This window comes from Anabrus simplex, chromosome 1 (genome assembly GCF_040414725.1).
Source record: "Anabrus simplex isolate iqAnaSimp1 chromosome 1, ASM4041472v1, whole genome shotgun sequence".
Classification (NCBI taxonomy): Eukaryota; Metazoa; Arthropoda; class Insecta; order Orthoptera; family Tettigoniidae; genus Anabrus; species Anabrus simplex.
In genome coordinates this window covers 884,916,459-884,940,889 of record NC_090265.1, presented here as the reverse complement: position 1 = coordinate 884,940,889, position 24,431 = coordinate 884,916,459, and the positions used below count along the sequence as shown (strand labels likewise).

Sequence of the window (24,431 nt, the reverse complement as noted above, 5' to 3'; positions counted from 1 at the left end):
GTTGAATGTTTGATGTGGAATCTTGGGGGATCGCCTCATTGGACCTTATTTCTTTGAGTACCATTGGACAGGCCCACGCTACCTGCACTTTCTGCGTCAGGAACTCGCACTGCGGCTGGAGGATTTGCCCTTGCACGATCGTTTGACGATGTAGTTGCAACAGAATGGAGCTCCACCACATTCGACTTGGCACGTTCGTAACCATCTGAACGAGGAACTGCCAGGGAAATGGATAGGACGAGGAGGCCCTGTTTCTTGGCCTGCCAAATCACCGGATTTAACGCCGTTAGACTTCTTCTTGTGGGGGCATTTGAAGAACGTCGTTTACACTCAAGCGCCGGAAAACCCCGACCAGCTCCGACAACTCATCACGGACGCCTGCAGAGCAATTACACCTGGAATGCTTCAACGCGCAAGACGATCTATTGGACACCGTGCCCGAATGTGTATAAACCAAAACGGTCATCACATTGAGCATTTGCTGCAATAAAACATTGTCAGGGCAGTTGTTTTCCTATTATTTCCGGACTGTATGTGTCCGGCCTGCTAACAAATTTGCCCTTCTTAAGGCCACAAACACATTCATTCACACACAATTTGCATCAAAGCCGGTATTGAACTTACATTGCGTGCGGTACGTATTAAACAAATATTTCAAAAATTTGTAATCTTCGCAACGGACTCGAATCTCCCACCTGACATACAAGTCCGCTCCGCCACACCTTTACCAACTACACGGTTCCGTACGGCATACTGAGTGGCTTATAGCAAGTATTAGATTTACTGCTGTCACAATATCAATTCAGTGTTTCTCCGGCGTGTCAGGTTCATATGATCTAGAAGGCACACGCATGTCTTCCAATGTTTAATACGAGTATAACATTACGGCCTCCTATCATGGTGAGGCGGTAAATACCAAGATATTCGGTTGTTTTGTCTGAGCATACCGGCAGGGCAGATGTTTTCAGGACGGAATAAATTATGTGGGTTGCATAAAATTACATTGGAAGGGGCGGCTGTATCACGCTGTATTAAATAATCCCTTGTTGAGTTCGTTAATGATCTTCACAGGGCCACATATAAATATTACATCATTATTTTAAAATTATATTTCTCGGTTCTCCAGCACTTTATTCAGTTGTAATATCACATATAGAGGGCGGATTCATATGCATTAAGGAGGACAAAATACTCATGCATCTATGCACTAAAACAGGAATATATGCACTCATATGCAGTATTGCATACTCTGCAAAATACTTTTCCTCTATGAATAAGGTTGGTTCTCCAAATATCCACTGTTGAATTAGAAAAATTGTAGCTACTTTTTCTTTTGGTATAATTGCTAGTAGTTACTGGTCTTTAGTCCGCTCTGTGGTGTAGTGGTTAGTGTGATTAGCTGCCACCCCCCGGAGGCCCGGGTTCGATTCCCGGCACTGCCACGAAATTTGAAATGTGGTACGAGGGCTGGAACGGGATTCACTCAACCTCGGGAGGTCAACTGAGTAGAGGTCGGTTCGATTCCCACCTCAGCCATCCTGGAAGTGGTTTTCCGTGGTTTCCCACTTCTCCTCCGGGCAAATACTGGGATGCTACCCAACTTAAGGCCACGGCCGCTTCCTTCCCTCTTCCTTGTCTATCCCTTACAGTCTTCCCATTCTCCCCACAAGGCCCCTGTTCAGCATAGCAGGTGAGGCCGCCTGGGCGAGGTACTGGTCATCCTCCCCAGTTGTAGCCCCCGACCCAATATCTCACGCTCCAGGACACTGCCCTTGAGGTGGTAGAGGTGGTATCCTTCGCTGAGTCCGAGGGAAAAACCAACCCTGGACGGTAAAAAGATTACGATACGATACGATACGATACGATACGATACTGGTCTTTATACAAGTAAAGAGATGAAAATATAGGTTATAGAATGAAGTTCCAAGATACCTCGCAATGCACGGAACAGGCTTGCCAACGTCGGTGCATTATTATCCAAAGATGCTAAATAACAGGAACGATGATAGATAAGTTAGAGCTAGAAAACATTGGTCTGGACAAGACAATTGGTCTGCATTGGTTAGGTCGAGCTAATGACAAGTACAAAGAAAATGGTGTTTCAGGCTGTCTCCGTCTGATGTATTCTATATAAGTAAGAATAATTTTTGGAGTGGGTGGGTTGGATCCTGGCATGTATCAAGGAGTGATCTCTCCTCTCTACTAATTCAGGTATCGTAAAACATATTTTTTTCTATTATTCCATCATACGAACCAAATACCAAAACGCCATCGAAAGAAAAGTTATACACATTGTCAAGCTGTTGCTAATATTGTGGACTGTCAACAACAATGCACTGTAAAGGATTCCGGCGGTGAATGTAATGTTTAAATATTCATTCATTTGCATTGTTGTACTTATTTAAATAAAATATTGAAAAACTTCAAATATGCATTTATATGCACATATGTCAAGAATATGCTCGTATAAAGTTTATATTCAATTATATCTACTATAAAACTTAGCCGTGCGATTTCAAATGGTATGAATCGCCTTTATTTCTTGGGGTATAAAAAAGACATGCAAATATGCCAAAATCCGCCCTCTAGTCATATGTTCATCAAAACCGCGATGAAACCCACAGGTATTCTAAGAAACTCAAATTTCAAGCTTGAGTAGTGTTTTTAAAAGTAGGAAAGATCATAATATGAATTGTGGGAAATATTATTTTATAGGAAAAGAAATTAGGGATTGGGATAATTTACCACGGAAGCAATTCGATAAATTTCCAAATTCTTTGAAATAGTTTAAGACAAGGAAAACAACTGAAATTGAATCTGCAACCTGGGTAGCAGCGCTAAATGAAGACCAGTGATGAATGAATGAATGAATGAATTCACCGAAACAGACACCCTGTAGATCATGTCATGACCACATGGACAATGGAGAGTAATTGCTTGTGGAGGTGTCACGTTGTTTGTCTGGTTAGGTATAAAGAAAAGTGCCCTCTGCTATTAAACCATTTATCCGAGAGGTATCCTATCGTCATTCTAGTCTTCAACAATAACCATCAGTTTTCTTGTGTTTCAGACGTTGCTGTGAAGTGGTACACTTCATTGAGGACAACGCAATGTCGGAGTTAATTTTCCAATGAATAGTAATTTATTCAGCAGATAGAAATGAGGTCAAATGGATAATACCCTGCCCTTCCTAATCAGCAGTGTTTCTCAGCAAATGGTTATGACCGCCGCCCTTCACAGTAGTGATGAATTACGTTCAGGAAAGTGATTTCATCCATGATACCGGTCGGCCAGAAATCACTTAGCACATGACTGGAGTACAACTAGTGAAATTAGTTTGACCCCTGCAATTATCGGCAAACCATCCAACACCTTTCACCACCTGCTGCGATATATTTTGTCTGGTAAATTATTTATTTCAGTGATGTAAAATGGTCATGAGTTTTAAATTTCTGAGGGGCGTGACAGACGAGTGTCTGGATTCTTAACATGACGGCCACACTTCGAACCCCGGTCACAGCATGCGGAACTTTTGAACTGAATATTTACGTATCTATGGGTCGGATTTCACGTAAAGTCTTGAGGTTCCGCGACTATGATCATGAGATCAACAACCACGTCAAACTATAAACTCCTTGCAAGTAAGATTTGATTTCAGTTTACTTGATTTGATTTGTTTATTTATCATCAACAGAGTCATTACTTCTCCAATGACAGATGATATAATAAATTCAAATTATGATGATAATAATAATAATAATAATAATAATAATAATAATAACAGCAATTGCTACTACTACCACCGTACTAAGTAATACATACATATTTACAAAACACATACGGAAGAAAAGAACATGAAAACAGAAAAGTGTTAATACATTGGAAATGATCGATACATACAAGAAGAAAAAATAACGCTCAGTTACCAAGTACGCAGTCCGACTCCTTGGCTGAATGGTCAGCGTACTGGCCTTCGGTTCAGAAGGTCCCCGGTTCGATTCCCGGCCGGGTCGGGGATGTTAACCTTAATTGGTTAATTCCAGTGGCTCGAGGGCTGGATGTATGTGTTGTCTTCATCATCATTTCATCCTCATAACGACGCGCACCTACGGGAGTCAAATAGAAAGACCTGCACCTGGCGAGCCGAACCCGTCCTGGGATATCCCGGCACTAAAAGCCATACGACAATTCATTACCAAGTACGCAGAGCAGGATACAAGGAACTCTCTGTCAATGAGGTGTCCATCAGATGTCTACGAATGTCACTAGCTGACGAGCAGAATAGTTCCGCCATCCCACTAATTTCATTTAGAGAAACCAGATAAGTTATTTTTTCGTTTTTTTTAATTTTTGCAGTAATCTACTAATGCCAATGATCTCTATCCTTTAACACTAACTTGATAATAATGAACAAATAGCCTAATTTTACTTACAGATTATTCAAGGATAGAAAACAATCCCCGGTAAGAACGAGATAATTTGAGTTATCTTGTTAATATTCAACCAGGTCAGTTTGTATCACACGTAATTCATTTTCTGGTATTATTCTGGACGTGGACGTCATTATCTTTTAAACGCAGTGAATTGACACAGCTGCCTGTGTTGAAGACAACTGTTACATCTTACTAGCTAACAATACAAAAATGTCACTTAGACGCTTTGATTTTTACTGGTCCATATAAAAAAATAATGCCTGGCCAATATAGAACTTTCATTCACGATTCAAAGCAGATACTTCAATCATTATTTGAATTAAACAAAATTCAACCAAAACCATTATTTAAAAAGCTCTGTCATATAACGCAGAATTGTTTGACAACACTTGGTGAATCGGTGATTTCCTATTGTTTAAAAACAAAAAAACTTTCTCCTTAATATTTCTGACTTATTCCCTGGGATGAGTGATATTAGCTTTTTGCTGTTACGACAAAAATATGAATCGATGGACTTGTTGGTCATGTGCTTTTTTTCTTCGTCCACGTCATTAAAACACAACGATTTATTCAATCCTTCTCAGGTAAGGTTTGTTTCATGAGATATAAAAACATATTCAGCATATCTTATAGCTCCTAGCTCCTTTTTACAAATTGGAATTCGCGGATTTGTGATAACTAGATGCATGCAGTATTTTTGTATCCGTATTTTGGCACAGGTCAGAGTAAAGTGTAGCTTTCACCGAAGTCCCAGTCTCATCCATGGCTGTGACAATATGGAAGCTGCTGGAGTATGGGTGGTGCTGAGTAATGACATTTTGGAGCACAACTAGTGTCTGAGTGTTATGAAAGGTGTTGCTCATAGGATCAGTCGTGCTGTAGTAGCACCTTCTGGTCCAGTGAGGGAAGCAATGAAAGTTAGTTATTCTTATGTAGAAGGGTTATATTACAGTGTGCATTTGAAATGTTACTGTTCGCATAATAGCACTGAAAAGGAAAGTACAAATTTCTGAAGGGGGTCACTGAGATCCATAACGGTTTTCTTTATCTTTTTCCTCAGAGCATATTTCAACATAGGCCTATCAGAGGTGCTACAGAGTGGCGAGCGGTTGTGAGAAGCTGTCTTTGACAATGAGATTTCAAACATAATAGAATGTCGAGAGTTAACCCTTAAATGTACAACACTGCAAATGTGCAAAGGAGAATATCGTCGCTGTCGGGACAAAACCTCCTATGTGAAATACTTTAGCTTAGAACTTTGGCCGGTAAGGTTCTGTCATCTAAGGTGCAATACTGTGTGAATATTGTCAAGGAATTCTCGCTCTTCATAATGTATGTGCTGCGGGTCTGTATATCTCCAAAAATATCATCACATAGGTGGTTTTGTCCCGGCAACAACGATATACTTGCTTGTTATATCTGCTTTATGATTTAACAGGGGTCACTAGTGTATTAAAAATGAACGATATTTTATTTTATGACTTTTCTTGTTAATCAGCTGGAAGTGAAGTGTAAATTTAAAACAGTTCATGAAAAACAAGTAAAATGTTTACCTCAGAGAATTCGTGAGCCAGGACATCCGTCGGATTGAAGAGTGGTAGTAGCTACAATAATCGTACAGCTTTGCGTATACGGTACAGAAAACAATAAAACTCTTTAACATTTAGACTCATACAAATAAATAAAAATATATTAATTTTGACAAATAAACTTTTTAAATATTTTTCTGGTAACAATATATTACTTTTGGAATGAAAAAGCATCATATTTAAAAGAAATAATAAAGTACGCATTTAAGCGTTAACCGTAAATGCACAGCACTGCAAATATATAAAGGTAGAACATTTTACTATACAATTAATAATAATCGAACCTGCCAAGTTGGGGTCAGAAGGCTAGCATCTCAACCGTCTGAGCCACTCAGCGCGACACTACACAATTCATGACTTTCTATTCAAAAATCAAAAATGTAAGTAAATGGTATAGGGGGTGTGTTATATCTTATGTAGAAGGATTATATTACAGTGTACATTTGAAACATCACTGCTCGCATAATAACTCTGAAAAGAAAAGTACAAATTTATGAAGGGGGTCACTGAAATCCAGAGCAGCTTGAAGTTAATCTGGGATATAAAATATGTATGTATAAACAATTTCACTGTTAATAATCGTATGTAAGAATTTTATATTAAGTATTTTTCTCCTATGTTCTTAACTAATTATACCAAAGTTATGTAAGTGTGAATTATAGGTTATCATCAGAGCTAGGATTTTGATGACATGTGATCCTTTAATTGCCTCACAACAGACATTGCTTACTTGTGCAGAAATCTTGATGACAGTTCTCACATTTCAGAAATGCTAATTTATTAGGTCATTTTTGTCATCTTTTGCCATTTTGTATTTTTAGATCATTTTCTAAAGTTATACGTCATTATTTTGTTACTTTACGGAATTTATTAGGCTATTTTATACTTCTTGAGTCATTTTCTTACATGTTTGAGAATTTTGAAGCATTTACGTGTGTGGTATTGGATATTATAAGTTAGGATGAATACGGGGACTTGAGAATCTTCACAACGCTTTGTCAACCTGGGGACTGTAGAAACTTTGTTCACCACTTACTTTTTGGAAATGTCCACATTCCAGGAGAGGCACCTCTAATTGTAGCGACTTCCTCGGGAACAGTCGAGATTTTCTTCTGAAGATGTGGAGCAAAGTTCTCTGTAAAAAGTAAAGAATTTCGCCTTGTTTTCTCGACATGGCAAAAGCCCAAAAGCTTATAATACTAGAGGTTTGTAGTGGACAACCTAGGGACCATTTACCGCAGAGCGCACTCTAATGTTCACTTATCGAAATGCTCTATTAAACCCAACTGGGAGATTAGATGTAATTAAGTTAATACTAGGGTAACAGTTGAACTTTTACGCTGCCTACTTGAGTCTCACTTCTTCCATGTAGCATTTCACATATCTCTAGTAGACTATAACGTCACCATAGATGTCACAAAGTGCCTATCAAGTTGAAGTCAGTGTGCTGTCCGGATAAGCCATTGCAGCATTAGCCACCTCTGGAGGATTTACTCAACCTTTGAATTTATCACTGTTGGATGAGTCTTCTGTTTGTTAGGTCATCAGCCCAGAGGGTGGTTGGATCCTCAAATAGCACCACCAAAGGCTATGCAGTTAAAGAGAAACTGGAAAATCCAATGGCAGAACCCAAATGAGACGTACTAGGCAAGATGAGGAGTGAGCTAGTTTGCCATTGCTTCCCTCACTGGACCAGATGGTGCTACTACAGCACGACTGATCCTATGAGCAACACCTTTCATAACACTCAGACACTAGTTGTGCTCCAAAATGTCATTACTCAGCACCACCCATACTCCAGCATCTTTCATATTGTCACAGCCATGGATGAGCCTGGGACTTCGGTGTAAGCTACACTTTGCTCTGGCCTGTGCCAAGGGACGGGTACAAAAATACTGCATGCATCTAGTTATCACAAATCCGCGAATTCCAATTTGTAAAAAGGAGCTAGGAGCTATAAGATATGCTGGATATGTTTTTATATCTCATGAAACAAACCTTACCTGAGAAGGATTGAATAAATCGTTGTGTTTTAATGACGTGGACGAAGAAAAAAAGCACATGACCAACAAGTCCATCGATTCATATTTTTGTCATAACAGCAAAAAGCTAATATCACTCATCCCAGAAAATAAGTCATAAATATTAAGGAGAAAGTTTTTTGTTTTTAAACAATAGGAAATCACCGATTCACCAAGTGTTGTCAAACAATTCTGCGTTATATGACAGAGCTTTTTAAATAATGGTTTTGGTTGGATTTTGTTTAATTCAAATAATGATTGAAGTATCTGCTTTGAATCGTGAATGAAAGTTCTATATTGGCCAGGCATTATTTTTTTATATGGACCAGTAAAAATCAAAGCGTCTAAGTGACATTTTTGTATTGTTAGCTAGTAAGATGTAACAGTTGTCTTCAACACAGGCAGCTGTGACAATTCACTGCGTTTAAAAGATAATGACGTCAACGTCCAGAATAATACCAGAAAATGAATTACGTGTAATACAAACTGACCTGGTTGAATATTAACAAGACAACTCAAATTATCTGGTTCTTACCGAGGATTGTTTTCTATCCTTGAATAATCTGTAAGTAAAATTTGGCTATTTGTTCATTATTATCAAGTTAGTGTTAAAGGATAGAGATCACTGGCATTAGTAGATTACTGCAAAAATTAAAAAAGCCGAAAAAATAACTTATCTGGTTTTTCCCAGGGATGAGTCATATATTCTTCCCATAGAAGGAATCTGTAGTATTACAGTGTCTCTATGGATGTAGGAGACTAACTTGTTTCCTATCACACTATATATCGTCCCCTAATAATAATAAAATTAAATAATGAAATAGTAGAAGAAGAAGACATGGTGTGTAGGCTACATGGCGGATCATGTAACTACTACTTTGTATTCGGTTAATGGGAGGTACGACCTCGCCATGAGGAGCCCTGAAGATGGCTTTCCGAGGTTTCCCATTTTCACACCGGGCTATATCTGTGACTGTACCTTAGTTAAGACCACTACCATCACCTTCCCTGCCTTAGCATTTTCCTGTACCATCGTCACCAAAAAGCAGTCTCGGTGAAACGTTAAACACATATTGAAGAATTAAAATGGGGAAGATGATTAAAAATTGTATGCACGGTATGTTACATCCATTCATTAACTTACTGCCATATACTTTAACCTCCTGAGGCCTGGTGTGCTTCCAAAAGAACACTGTTAATAATTAATTATCTCGACAAAATAAAATACAATAAAATGAAGAGGAAAGAGCACGTGTTGGCGTTCCAATTTTTTGAAAACTACTATTCTTTGATGTGGTATGCTTCTCAGTTTACTCCCTCCCACCAAAACACTGTCACAGAATTTCTGTACTCACCTTAGTGAGATTTGATCAAAGAGAAATGTTCTGGGACTCGTGAGGTTAACAGACGGGAGTGTTCGAATATTACTCTGAAAATAAATTCGTTCTTTCGTGCGGAACTAAAACTACCGACGCCGGTCTTTCGCATTAAACTCTTCAAGGAGATTGGCACATATGTGGCCATTACATTTTTAGGGTAATAATTCCACTTTGAATTGGTTTACAACCACACAAACTGGATAAGTTGGAAAATTGGGTGTGTAACATCTATGTTTAAAAAAAATTATGACAAACTGTTGATTTTTTTCCTACCATTCAAATATTCCTCAACAAAATAAAGAGGAAAATATAATTTGTCCCTGAAGAGGTTTGTGGTATTCAAACTACAGTGTTCTCCTCCTTTCTTATGTACATTTTGTCTCTCATTACAGAAAACGGCAAGCCAGCCTTCGGCGATGCTGTTCCGATGAAAAAGTACTCCATGACCGAGTCGGTATCAGAGAAGCCGAAATATGTTCCAAAATCTGAAGTAGATAAGTAAGTACTCTCTAATTAGAAATTATTCGCCTCTATTACTTTGACAGAGATCCCTCGTTCCGCTGTAGGAGAATGTTTATTTCCTCCTTATCTGAACAGTTTCTACTCTACTGCAACCATATGTTTAAACTCTGCTTAATGTTGACAGTGCTTTCGGATGCGACATGTTCATATCAATAATATATGGATATTTTCCACTACTGTAAATATTGTGTATAGGGAGGTCTGAATCGACTGAGAAAACCTATCAAGACCTTAAACTCTTCGCTAAAATAAGGAAAAAATTATTGTAAGAAGTAAAATGCTGCCACAACAATGGTCTCGTTCGTAAAATGGGATGTTGTAAAATACCGGTGTTTAAACCACCAGCAACAGATGAGTTTTCAAAATTTCTCCTCCACAGAATCTCGTATCAATATTGTAAAATTGTTCTATACGGCACTTCGGCGTCTCAGAAAAGCGTAAAGGTAGTTAGTGGGACGTAAAGCCAATAACATTATTATTACTAAACTTCGAAACTCGGATCAGGATAAGAAAATGGCACATTTGACCGGAGTAAATGCCTTTGCTGGCAGGACGTAGTGTTTACAGTGCACTATGTCTTCTGATATGGGCTAGAGCAATATTGTTACTTTCATTGATCCGTCTCAGCTTTATTCTTGGCTTTGACAAGATGAAAGTGACTGAGGTATGAGTGATGCTAGTAATGCCATTCCTTATGCAGCCAGTCCCTGCTATGAATGGTGTGAAAATGTTGCTCATTGGGTCAGTTGGTGCTTGCATTTCAGTGGGCTAGGCAGACTGATATGTAATAGCAACGGCTGGCTCGGTGACGAAAGCAACGGGAAACTACCTCACTCCTCATTTCCCTAGTACGCCTCTTCAGTGATGCCTAAGCCATTTATGACAACTGATGGCGGAGCTGTTGAGGATCCAACCAGCTTTCGGGCTGAGGACTAAACATACACACCGGAGTAAGTATTATGAGCTAGGACTAATTGTATATACTGTACCAGTAAAAGTTTGGGGCGTAAGGCATGAGAAGGATCTCAGGTAGTGGAAGTTGATTTTTGGAGCCGGTACAGAGCAGGAGAGACTCGCAGGGCGAATAATAGATGGTTATACCATTTTCAAACAATTTATTAATAATGTTAAGTAATTCACCACCCTGCAATGTTGATATAGGATTCAAATAATATGTCGAAATCAAAAGGGTTAACGTAAATCTTCTTGAGTGCAATTTGTGAAAATAAATAAATCTCACAGATCCTATAGTCTTTTGCGAAAACACAAAGTGTCAGTTTTTCACCTAAAGTCTTTCTAAGTATTATGACATGACATGAACACATTTATAATTGAAAATAAGAATTTGAACTTCTGTTGAGAGTTTCTCAGTTTGTTAGCCTTGAAACATAGAACACTTGAAACTCCTAAAGTCTTTCTTCTGTGAAATAGATTTTGAAAATAGATTTATCATTAAAAGATGAATTTTGAGTAATGATGGAGAACTACGAAGTATCGTCACACGCAGCACTGGGTAAACCACTGTTCAAGATTGGTAAGAAAAAAAAAAAGTCAGTCAGTTTGTGACTACTCACTTATTAAAGAAAATTTGGCTTACAAATACTGATGAGAATCTGGAACATTCCGCGGGTGCGGATGATGACTCGAACTTGAAGTTCCACGAAGAAACCACATTGACGTCATAGATGAAATGATGTTGAAGGTAGCTGGATCTTGTAGAATTTTCTCAAGATTTCTGCTGCTCGTGGACATGATTTTAACACACGGAACATGCAAGTAGTATTGACAGATGCTATCGTTCACTGTTAAACACAGTCCAATTCGTATGTTAATTTTAGGACGTCAATTGAATGATCACAGTCCTTGTTGCCAAAAAAACACTATTTTAAATCGTCACTGAGAACGTCCAACACAGTGCAAATACGTAATATTTCTCATTACCGTCTCTGACCACAGTCTTTGAATCGTTATCCTGACAGATAACACTGATTCTCTAATGTTGATAGAACTATATTATTTTAGAAAAGGTTCTTAACTTTCACTAAGTTTATCACTGTAACACGTCATGTCCTAATATGGCACATAAAAAAAGAGACACAGTCCAAGGATGAGCTATGTTAGAAAATAAGTTCTAGAGTAGTTAGAGTTACTGTACACGACAGTTTCTGTTGGTAATTTAATATTGTGTGAAATTAATTAAGTCCACACGTCATGTTCTAGTTTGTGAATGTCCAATATATAACTTCGAACTTCACTGATTTCGTACGTGTTATACTTCGAAATGTCTGTAGATTATATCGTAGTCGCGGCACCATAGACTACTTACGGTGCGACGTCCTTTTTCAAGTACGATGGCGATTTACTATCCCGTAATTTCGTCTCCGCGAAACACGACGGAAAGTACTGTCTTCGAGACTGCACGAACATACTATGCGAGGACCAGTCTCCCCTCTCCCTTACTCATACACATACTACACTGCTAGACTGGACTGCTTGCAATGAACTGAACTCAACTCAACACCACCACCTGTTAACCTTGACCCAGTGGCATATATAGCTGGCGCTGGGAGGGGTAGTTTCTCTTGGCCATGTGACCGTGAGTGCGTAATTTCTGTTAGATTTTAAATCATTATAACTCAGCAACCATAGGATGGATTAATTTGAAATTCACAGGGATTAATTTTTACGACGTCCGCTACAATTTAGCGTTTGTTCCATTAAAATTGGTACAGGCGTTGAAAACTTGCGAAAAGAAAGATATTTTCGAGAAATATCTCTAGGGGAGGTGAGCTTTGAACGATAGGTGACGTCACTTGACTCCGCCTAGCGCACTCGTGGAGTCTGGTACATACTGGAACATTCTTTTACTTAGATGTTCATACGTCGGACGGATCTTATATGCTGGAACAACATTTCTTTTGATAACTATGGACCAGGACCTAGGCTTTCCTGGTACAATACTAACTGTGTAATTTTGATTCAGACGTTTACACCTTCGCGAGTTTGTTCAATTTCAGCAACCCTACATATTTTCTTTATCTTTCTGTTATTTCAAATACTGAACCTCTGTAAATATTCTTTTCTGAATTATAATTTATTTAATATGTTTATTGAATTAATGAAAATTGTCCATTGCTCAGGTAGCAGCGCTCCGGCATCTACCGCTGGGTTCCGTGGTTCAAATCCCGGTCACTCCATGTGAGGATTGTAGCCGGGCTGAGTGGCTTAGACGGTTGAGGCGGTGCCTTCTGACCCCAACTTGGCAGGTTCGATCCTTGCTCAGTCCGGTGGTATTTGAAGGTGCTCAAATACGACAGCCTCATTTCGGTAGATTTACTGGCACGTAAAAGAACTCCTGCGGGACTAAATTCCGGCACCTCGGCGTCTCCGAAAACCATAAAAGTAGTTAGTGGGACGTAAAAACAAACAGCAGTATTATTATTATTATTATTATTATTATTATTATTATTATTATTATTATTATTATTATTATTATTATTATTATTATTATTATTATTATTTGTGGTGTACAAAGCGGAGGTGGGACAGGTTTTTCTCCAGGTATTCCATTTTTTCCTGTTGTCCATTCCAGCAATACTCTCCACTATCATTGTCATCTGTCACTCATTAATCGTTGCCCCAGAGGGGTGCGACAGGCTTTGGCTGCCGGCACACTTACTATCCTCGCCGCTAGATGGTGACTTAATTAATTTCATTCCTGACCCGATTGAAACTGGAAACAGGCTGTGGATTTTCATTTTTCACTGAATGAATGAATGAATGAATATTTGCCTGGGGCTTTAGAATATAAATGTTTGTGTTTAGATTGTTATTTGAAAATAACTGTGTTTTAGTACCTTCTTATTACTGTTAATGGAAATACCGAACTAGAATTAAATTATAAAAGTTACTTTGGAAATAAAATAAAGTTTAAGTTCGCACTGAATTCAACAAAGAATTGAACACAGATGATCTACGATATTAGCGGTAAAGTTTGTTCTTTAACAAAATTCAAGTAGTTTCCTCTCCGCATAAAAGTTTGCCTAAGCTTGAAATTGAAGAGAAACTACCTGGCCGAGGCGGTCAAAGTGTGTCGTAAGGACGTGGGTTCGATTCACCATCAGGAAGTCGAAAAGTTTAAAATACAAGTTTTCCACTTCCCGGAGTGCATATGATCCTGAGCTTCACTCAGCCTACACCAAAAATGAGTACCAGGTTAATTCCTGGGGGCAAAGGCGGCCGAGCGTAGAGCTAACCACTCTACTCCACCAAGTGCCGACGTTACAGTTAGTGGAAGCCTTTACCATCCACCCCTCCAACGGCCTTCATTGCCTGTAAGGAGATGACCTCGTTTTTTAAACCTTGGATTAATCATCACTTTCACCTCCCAAAGTAGAAATATAATACACATAAAAAGTGTTAGTACACATTTTACAGAGATAATTTTTTGAAAAACTTTGCAGAATGAATTTTAAATTATTTTCAGAGCAGGCTTGCATTACTTTTTCGAATACCTACAGATTTTTCTAATCATTTGATGTTTTATATCGGCTTTACAATTCCTAATTCCGTTTCTACAGTTTCTTAGAACTGATTTTCCCTGCTCAGGAATCAGCCACAGTATTATCGTAGAAACAGTTTCCTTCACCACATTTCGTACTGATGATCTGTTGATGATCACTTTTCCAGCGATTAAAATGTCGCCAGTCTGGTGAATGGACATGGACGTGGAAGAAATTGACTGTGTCCTCGGAATAGGAACTGTTCCGGTATTTTCCTGGGAGTGAACATGGAAAACCACAAAAAACCATTTTCAGGAAAGCCAACAGTGGGCTTCGAACCCATGCCTCCTCTGATTGCACAGCTTGGCTCAATAGCTGTTGCGCGATAACACGCGTGGCTACTTCGCTCGGTTGAAGTATTATTGAGTACCGGTATATCTATTTAATCGTAAAATAAAGGCACTTTGCGTACATGATGGTTCATGCGAAGTACGACATATTTATTAGCTCTGATTCATAAATGAAAAAGGGTCATAATTAGCAAAATTGTGTTTACCTCTTTGAAGATTAGTAAAGATGGTCAATGAAAACGAACTCCTCCTCCTCCTTCTCCTAATCCTACTACTACTACTACTACTACTACTACTACTACTACTACTACTACTACACCCCATTTTCCCCCCACCCTTGAGGGATCACATGAGCGGACTGTGTCGCATATGTGGATTGGCCACTACTACGGCCGGATGCCCTTCCTGACTCCAACAGTATGTGGAGATATGTAATTATTCACTACTGCGCATTTCTGTGGTGATTGGCAGTTTTGTGTGTTGTGTATATGTGGAGAAGACTTTCTTGGGATAACCACAAACACCCAGTTCCCGCGTCAGAGAAATTTTTCTGGACACGATTAAAATCTCTGGCGCGATCAGGAATCGAGCCTGCGGCCTGCGAACCGAAGGTCTCAACGCTGACCATTCACCCAAGGCCGGATGCCCTTCCTGACAGCATGTGATCTTTCAGTTGAAAATTCCTACCCAGGATCGACCAAGATTCGATCTCGACCGTTTGAGTGGAAAGCCAGTTGCTAACCACTACGCCAATCACCCCCAACCCCCACGCCGCCACGAAATAAAATATTAAATATGTTGTTGTTGTTGTTGTTGTTGTTGTTGTTGTTGTTGTCCGTTTCTTTTGCTGAATGGTCAACACACTAGCCTCGGTTCAGAGGGCTTCGGGTTCAATTCCAGGTTGGGCCGAGGATTTTAACTGCATCTGATTGGTCGTATGTGTTTGACTTAATACACTTATCTTCACTTACATGCAACACATCACACTACCAACCACTACAGAAACAGGCAATAGTGAATATATCTCCCCACGTTGGGTTGACGTCAGGAAGGGCATCTGCTCGTAAAACTGGACCAAATCCCCCATCAATTTCCAACTGCAATAAACGGGGGTAAAGGTTATATAATAATAATAATAATAATAATAATAATAATAATAATAATAATAATAATAATAATAATAATAATAATAATAATAATAATAATAATAATAATTAGTAGCAGCAGTAGTACCGGTAGTAGTAGTAAGAACTATAACTTTCGAGAAAATTATATCTTTCGCAGAAGTGAACCTTTTGCTACAAATTTCAATAACAATATCATCATATGCTAAAATTCTTTCTGGTAGTTCAATAACATTTGATCCGTTACCATATACAGAGGGGCAGCCACCGTCGTCAATTTCTTGTAACACAGCGAATTGCCTTTCATAAAAGAATCTATCGATATTAACTGTGAAATTGTGCCACTCATTTATATATGTGCTACTATTAATGATGAATAATCTCATTTCATCTACCGCTGTGCCAATACTTCAACGTAATTTAATTCCTCAATCTACTGTTTATTTTGGAGACATTCACTCTCTGTAGGGCGATAATTCTTAATGTCCCTATATCTACAACAATAAGTATCTGAAACTCATTAACTATACATAATCTTTCACGTTAAATTACCAATCGACATTAAATCAACTGGACTGTAACTCTATCTTCACATCAACATGACCTAACCTTATAGCCTTCATTTTATTTAGGCTATCATGCATTACCAATATCTATCATATGAATCCGTAACAACAACTTCCTTCATTTAACCTTACGACGAAACAAACATCACATCTCATTACTCTCATTATCATACACTTCACATATACCTCTCCTAATTAATCCTTCTAAATATATATATTCTCATTTCGCTTCCTTTAAATATCGTCTTTGTTACGGTTCGATACTCCCTCGACGATATATTCTTCTTAATAAACGCGTATTCCCAGTATGATCCATCTCTTCGTATAATAAAGTTATTACGGCCATGTCTGTCGATTTGGTTTACTCAAAAAAACTAGATTATACTCTGCAATTCATGTGTACTCTTCGCATTTTCTCCCAATTCATAGCTAAATAAACTTTCCGTGTAGGTTGGTACCGTACGTAAAAATCGATATACCACTTCACGTATTATTTCATTTTGAGTATATCTGTTACTTAAATTGGCACACACTCGCGGTTAAATGCTTAAGATCTACCACTGACACTCACAATTTGGCACATATAATTCGTTTATAGGTAATACTACACTGCTTTTAATTTACTTCAACAACTACTATTAATTTTTAATATACATCGGAAACTTATCTATTATCTCGTCTCATCTGCGCCAGCTGCTGGCTCCTGCTTGTATACTATGCCATCTCTGTGTAGTTAGATTCCACCTCCGGACACGTCACAGCTGGTTACTGGGCATCGCAGTATTGGTCTTCGTCATGGTAGCCTGTGCAATCTTCCTCCATCAGCTTAGGCAGTTGTCATCATATTGCAGGTGTCCATGCAAGAAGAAAACAATATTATACGGGCAGAATAAATAGCTAATTCTTTCATTTTAAGCCTTTTAACAGGTATGAATAAATGCTAGTGTTTTCTCTTATATCTCAAAATTGCGCCCTTATATGAATTTAAATGCGGCTTATTCTCGCTAAATAGATCTTTCTCTTCACGTTGACTAGAGTTTCTAGTTATTTCCGCTATTCTTGATTATATTCAGCCACTTATAGTGCTAGAATTCGCCCTTTCTCTTCAATCTTACAACGGTCCATATATTCATTTTATCCAATGTTTTTAAATTTAAATGTATACGTTTCTCCACGTCTTGACTTAGTCTTTAGCCATAAATGATTGAATTCTTCACCTCGCCAATATTTATATTTTTACTTCACAGTTCTCTTCCTGTTCGCTGAGTAACAACCTCTTCTTTTTTTAAGCGGTCTTCTTTCACAAGGTAGTAAGAATTAATTGAATTCAATTATTTTTCAAGACAGTAGTTGTTCCATCTTGAAACTCCTTTTCAATGGTCTTTTATAAGTCTCCGCCTTCTAACTGAGATTGATTTGCATCTCGGTGATACTTCATATGGTGTTTGTGCTGCATGAAGCTGCCACGCGCCATTTTGTCCGCTACTTTTGTGTGCGTGCGATCGCCTCGACTGTAACGTAATGATACGTAACAATAACAACAATGTATGAAGAATTGAATTGAAATTGGCACGTGGTCCTTAGCAGGCCTTATCGGAAATAATAATAATAATAATAATAATAATAATAATAATAATAATAATAATAATAATAATAATAATAATACCGAGCTCGATAGCTGCAGTCGCTTAAGTGCGGCCAGTATCCAGTATTCGGGAGATAGTAGGTTCGAACCCCACTGTCGGCAGCCCTGAAAATGGTTTTCCGTGGTTTCCCATTTTCACACCAGGCAAATGCTGGGGCTGTACCTTAATTAAGGCCACGGACGCTTCCTTCCCACTCCTAGCCCTTTCCTGTCCCATCGTCGCCGTAAGACCTATCTGTGTCGGTGCGACGTAAAACAACTAGCAAATAATAATAATAATAATAATAATAATAATAATAATAATAATAATAATAATAATAATAATAATAATAATAATAAATCTTCAGGTTTTCTAAGCTATTTCTTGAGACAATGAAATTCCAAACTACACCTCGTAATCAACTGGGATTCAAACCTGGATCGCCTGCGTTGCAAGTGAGCTAAGCAACTGCGTTCAATTACCCTTCAACAACAATAATAATAATGATAATAATAATAATAAATCTTCAGCTTTTCCAAGCTATTTCTGGAGACAATGAAATTCCAAACTCCACCTCGTAATCAACTGGGATTCAAACCTGGATCGCCTGCGTTGCAAGTGAGCTAAGCAACTGCGTTCTATTACCCTTCAATAATAATAAGCTAGTAATAATTTTAGCTAGGAGTTCTAACGCTACACTAACACATTCAGGTTTTCAGTGACAATGGGACAGAAAAGGACGAGAACTGGAAAAGAAGCGGCCGTAGCCTTAAATAAGACACAGCTTGGTTTAGAACCGTGAGGACATGGAGAACCATCTTCAGGACAGCCGACAGAGGAATTTCGAAGCCGCCATCTTCGAAATGCAAGCTTATACTGTAGCTACAAAACCAGTCATGGGCGCCCGGAAGGGGGCGCAAGGGGGAGCACTTGCCCCCCGCCCCCTGGAATTCTAAAAAGGTTGATGTTCAATTGTTTAATATCATACCAGATTATTTCATAAACTGAACTTACTGACAGTCATCTAGCATCTGTTATAACCGGAATTTTCTGTAAACAATTTAATGTTGCGATATCGTTATATTGGTTTTTATATTCAAGAAAATAGATAACGTGCCCCTCGCTGGAAAAGATCCTGCAGGCGCCCATGCAACCAGTGTAGCCAACTTGCTCGATGATGATGATGATGATCGTGTATTCCTATATACCTCTTGTTTCTTGTAAGTTATCTGTCAGATCGTTCTCACGGAGGTCCTTATTTAGCGCAAGCGGCGTAGGAGTTCTTCAGAGACTCAGCATTCACTGTACCGCACCGTATGACCCCTAGGTCACTCGGAATTAGGGAATTAAGATCATCCGGGAGGCTCAAAGACATTATGGCACACTTCCTTACAGAACAGGGACGTGACCAACTCTCTACGGTGGTAATGAAACTAGTGACAATTAGTGATGACTAGTGACAACTGAGTTACTTTTACAAGGTAGTCAGAATTTCATTGTTAGTGAGTAAAGTTGGTTTCAAGAGGAGAAGGAATTACTCTCACACATATATCTATGACCACCATCATCATCAGCATCATAAATCATTATTGAAGTGGGCGGGACAACCCTTTTTTTCTCTTTAAAATTGGCTTTACGTTGCTCCGAGATAGAAAGGTATTGTGGCGACGATGGGATAGGGAAGGGGTAGGAGTGGGAAAGAAGCTTGCCGAGACCTTAGACAACCAATTGAAAACCCGTAACTGGTACACCTGGGTCCAGCGGAATTGAGGGAAATGTCTTTTTTCCAGTGCCGGAAGGTGTGTCGTAGCACTAACCTGCACATCCCTGTACTCTCCTAGCTCTCATTTAAATATCAGCACTCAGTGTTTGCAGGTGTATCTGTGTTAATTTTGCTTGTATGAAAGCGATCGGATCCCAAGGACTCAGCTGTACAATTAGTGGACGTACTTTTGTCTTAACATCCCTAAATGGTTAGCCGGCTGGCCATTGGTCACAGGGGTCCTAGATTCGATTTACGGCAGGGTCGGGAATTTTAACCATTCTTCTTCTTCTTTATCTGTTTACCCGTCCGACTCGTTGGCTGAATGGTCAGAGTACTGGCCTTCGGTTCAGAGGGTCCGGGGTTCGATTCCCGGCCGGGTCGGGGATTTTAACCTTCATTGGTTAATTCCAATGGCCCGGGGCCTCGGTGTTTGTGCTGTCCCCAACATCCCTGCAACTCACACACCACACATAACACTATTCTCCAACACAATAACACGCAGTTGCCTACACATGGCAGATGCCGCCCACCCTCATCGGAGGGTCTGCCTTACAAGGGCTGCACTTGGCTAGAAATAGCCACACGAAATTATTATTATTATTATTATTATTATTATTATTATTATTATTATTATTATTATTATTATTATTATTATTATCTGTTTACCCTACAGGATCGCTTTTTTCCCTCGGACTCAGCGAGGGATCACACTCTACCGCAGCAAGGTCAGTGTCCTGGGTCAGGGATACAACTGGTGAGGATGACCAGTACATCTCCCAGGCGGCCTCACCTGCTATGTTGAACAGGGGCCTGCGGGGGGGGGGGGGGAATTGAAAGGGATAGACAAGGAAGAGGCCGTGGCCTTAAGTTAGGTACCATCCCGGTATTTGCCTGAAGGAGAAGTGTGAAACCACGGAAAACCACTTCCAGGATGGCTGAGGTAGGAATCGAACCCACCTCTACTGAGCTGACCTCCTGAGGCTGAGTGGACCCCGTTCCAGCCCTCGTACCATTTTTCAAATTTCGTGGCAGAGTCGGGAATCGAACCCGGGCCTCTGGGGTGGCAGCTAATCACACTAACCACTACACCACAGAGGCGGACGAATATTTTAACCATAATTTGGTCAATTCCGCTGGCACGTGGGCTGGGTGTATGTGTCGTCTTCTTCACCATTTCATCCTCATCACGACGCGCAGGTTGCCAGCGGGCGTCAAATCAAAAGAGACCTGCATTTGGCGAACCTAACTTGTCCTCGGACACTTCCGGCACTAAAAGCCAATTGCCATTTCATTTACTATGAATATTTTCCACTAGAATGCAGAAAAACGAATGAGGAAGAGATTATAGACACTCTAGATCAGAGGTTCTCAAACTATTATGAGACTGTACCCTTCATTCATGGCTAAAATTCAATGTACGCCCCACGAAAAATCCCTAAATGATAGGTTTAAAATATGAGTACTGTTCCTGGATAATTATTAAGGCATTTTAATTGATTATAAACCATTATGTTAAATACAAATCGACCGGGCAAGTTGGCCGTGCGGTTAGGAGCGCGCAGCTATGAGCTTGCATCCGGGAGATAGTGAGTTCGAACTCCACTATCGGCAGCCCTGAAGATGGTTTTCCGTGGTTTCCCATTTTTACACCAGGCAAATGCTGGGGCTGTCCCTTAATTAAGGCCACGGCCGTTTCCTTTCCATTCCTGGGCCTTTCATATCCCATCATCGCCATAAGACCTATCTGTGTCGGTGCAACGTAAAACAAATAGCAAAAAAAAAAAATACAAATCGTAAATAAGACGTGACTGTGAAATTAAATACATTTTTATAACACATCACAAGAAATGTAGGCGTTTGTTCCTGTATCAAGTATAATACGAATGTTAATGAGGTAACGCAGGATACCCTGTCAAACCTCTCTTCCCCGGCTTCTACCTCCTCCTAAGTTATTGCGCATATGTGCGGCAAATCTCGATAAACTCCAAGACTCTGGCCTCCCCAATAACCTGTTTGTATGAGTTTCACAACACGCTAAATTTTAGCCTCAATATCAAATTAATAAATAAGAATGAAAAATGGCGATCTTAAGTCTAAAATTCAGGCATTGGGAACCATTTAAAATATATATTGGACTGGGTGTGCCTTCATGGCGTGACACCGCTTTTTACTGATGTGTCGTAAAACTTCCAAGCGAAGAGTGGCTCCATATACACATATTTAACTTTATTTTTATTTATTTTCATAGTTACATTTTTCTTCACTTTTCCCTGAATGCTGCTCGCGTGCCCCCACTAAAGGTCTCAGGTGTATCCCTAGGGGTACGCGTCACACAGTTTGAGAACCACTGCTCTAGATGAATCGATGGACAGTTATATCGATGATATCAGCTTAAGTGACAGTGATTGCAAGAACAGTGAACGTTATCAAAATCTCGATATGAGGTATTCTAGGAATGAATCCCTTGTGAGACTCCACGAACATCCCAATCTCACAAGGAAGTTTCTGCTACTAAATCAAAGATAAAAAGGTGATCTACGAAGGACAGGAAAGTATCTCGTGAGAGTGCCAGATCTCGAGCACCTTTTTGTGTTTGGAATGTTCCAGTGCCGTGTGTTCAAAGTGTTTCGGAGGTTTGGATGAGTAAATAGACTGAACGAGACTGATTAAGACACTAAAAATTATAAATCCAAGGTTTTGTCCCAAATTATGCTATTTTGTTAATAGTTTCATAAATGATGCATGTCATTAGGCTGGAAACGTTACGTCTGAATCTCTCATAAGATATGCCTGCAGAAATGTTTATATTAAAGTTTAACTTCTCTTTTGGTTTACAGCTCGAAAGAACCGCCTCTTTTGTGTTGAAATGTAAAGTTGCAATTCTGAAGCTAAATATTTACAGCTGTTGAATAGGATTTTGTACGTATATCGACGGTTCGTGAACAATACCTCGTATCCCACAATGTTCTTCCGACTATTATCCTCCTTAAGACCGGTCACGCCTTCCAGCCACACATGGATATGCAGTCCATCAGAACGACGTCCATTGTGTTCGTTTTCCTGTCCGAAAGTATAAAGGAGAATGAACCATAAATGCATTCTACTGTAGGAGTGCTTTTTTTTTTTTTTTTTTGCTTTACGTCGCACCGACACAGATAGGTCTTATGGCGACGATGGGACAGGAAAGGGCTAGGAGTGGGAAGGAAGCGACCGTGGCCTTAATTAAGGTACAGCCCCAGCATTTGCCTGGTGTGAAATTGGGAAACCACGGAAAACCATTTTCAGGGCTGCCGACAGTGGGGTTCGAACCTACTATGTCCCGAATACTGACTGTAGGAGTGCGTAAATACTTGAGCATATACATTCCTACAGCACGGTACAATAAGGTTCATTTTCCTTTACTTTCTAGTATAGGCAAATGATCGCAATGAACCTTGTGGCTGGGAGGCGTGACCAGTCTTAAGGAAAGTAATGGATAGGAAGAGTATTGTGGGATACGAGCTTACTGCTCACGCACCATCGATATGTTTTTCACACACTATGATTTAAGTACATTGCTATCTTTTTACAAAACTTGTGTAAGGGATAACCAGCGCTAATGCATGTAGTTTTAAAATAGTAATAAGTAAGATAAAACATTCAGTATTATAGACCTAATCTAATTATAAAGCTTGGATTATTAGTTATAGAAATAAGTTACATTCTTTATTCTCAGTATCTCTAAAGCTACTCGTCCACAGTGCAACTAAAATGGCATGCAACTTCGATTTGAGCATGAAAAGTTGAGTGGCTTCGTGTAAACAGTCATGCAATTCGAAAAGTTGCACGCGCCACTCGAATTCTGCGCAACTTTAAAGTTGCGTGCAATGTCAAAAGTGGCATCATGTACACAGCGGAAGACAGGAAGTTGCGCCATTTGAAAGTGGCGTGAAAAGTTTAGATCACTTTTGTGGAGCAACTTTCTCACGTGGTCGTCTGCTGAGACATACTGATGTTTGAGAGGTTCACACTCGAGAATAAATTAAAGTAAGTATATATTCTTTATTGTAAATGAAATACAACATGCCTCAAAATAGATACCCATCTTAGTAATACAGTAATTGCATAATTTACGTTCGTTTACAGGTTACAATGTCTCAGAACACGAAATGGACAAGGCAGATGGCTAGAAAGCTGATACATTTAACTGAAACACAAGAATGTTTATGCAAGGTTTAGGCAACGGACTATAGAAATAAACAAAAACGCCAGAGAGCTTTCATTACGCTATAAATAGCATCACAAACTTCAGGTATTACTCGTGAAATAGTGCATGTCGGTATCAATGATTGATAGCTGTCACCTGTAACAAAACAAAATGTAGGAAATTACAATAAGCTAAAAGGAATTCCTTATGTGTACCGGTACTGTATAAAATCGATATTTTTTTAAAAAGTCGGCTTACCTGTTGATTAGAGTGTCTTTCTTTCGTATCAACGGCACTACTCTTCTCAGAAGTTATTCAAGATCAGTCGCTGATATTCGCAGGAAATTCTTGTAGAAGACTTGGTCTTCC

At 39.3% G+C, this 24,431-nt stretch overlaps 1 protein-coding gene across 3 annotated transcripts in view; it reads left to right on the top strand.

Moving 5' to 3' along the window:
* Positions 1-24,431, top strand: part of Nha1 (Na[+]/H[+] hydrogen antiporter 1) — a 450,871-nt gene that overhangs the window by 334,777 nt on the left and 91,663 nt on the right. For all 3 annotated transcript variants that reach the window (XM_067148046.2, XM_067148052.2, XM_067148058.2), the window contains one exon: positions 9,815-9,920. In XM_067148046.2, the coding sequence (XP_067004147.2) occupies positions 9,815-9,920 (106 nt within the window). The remainder of the gene's footprint in view (positions 1-9,814; positions 9,921-24,431) is intronic.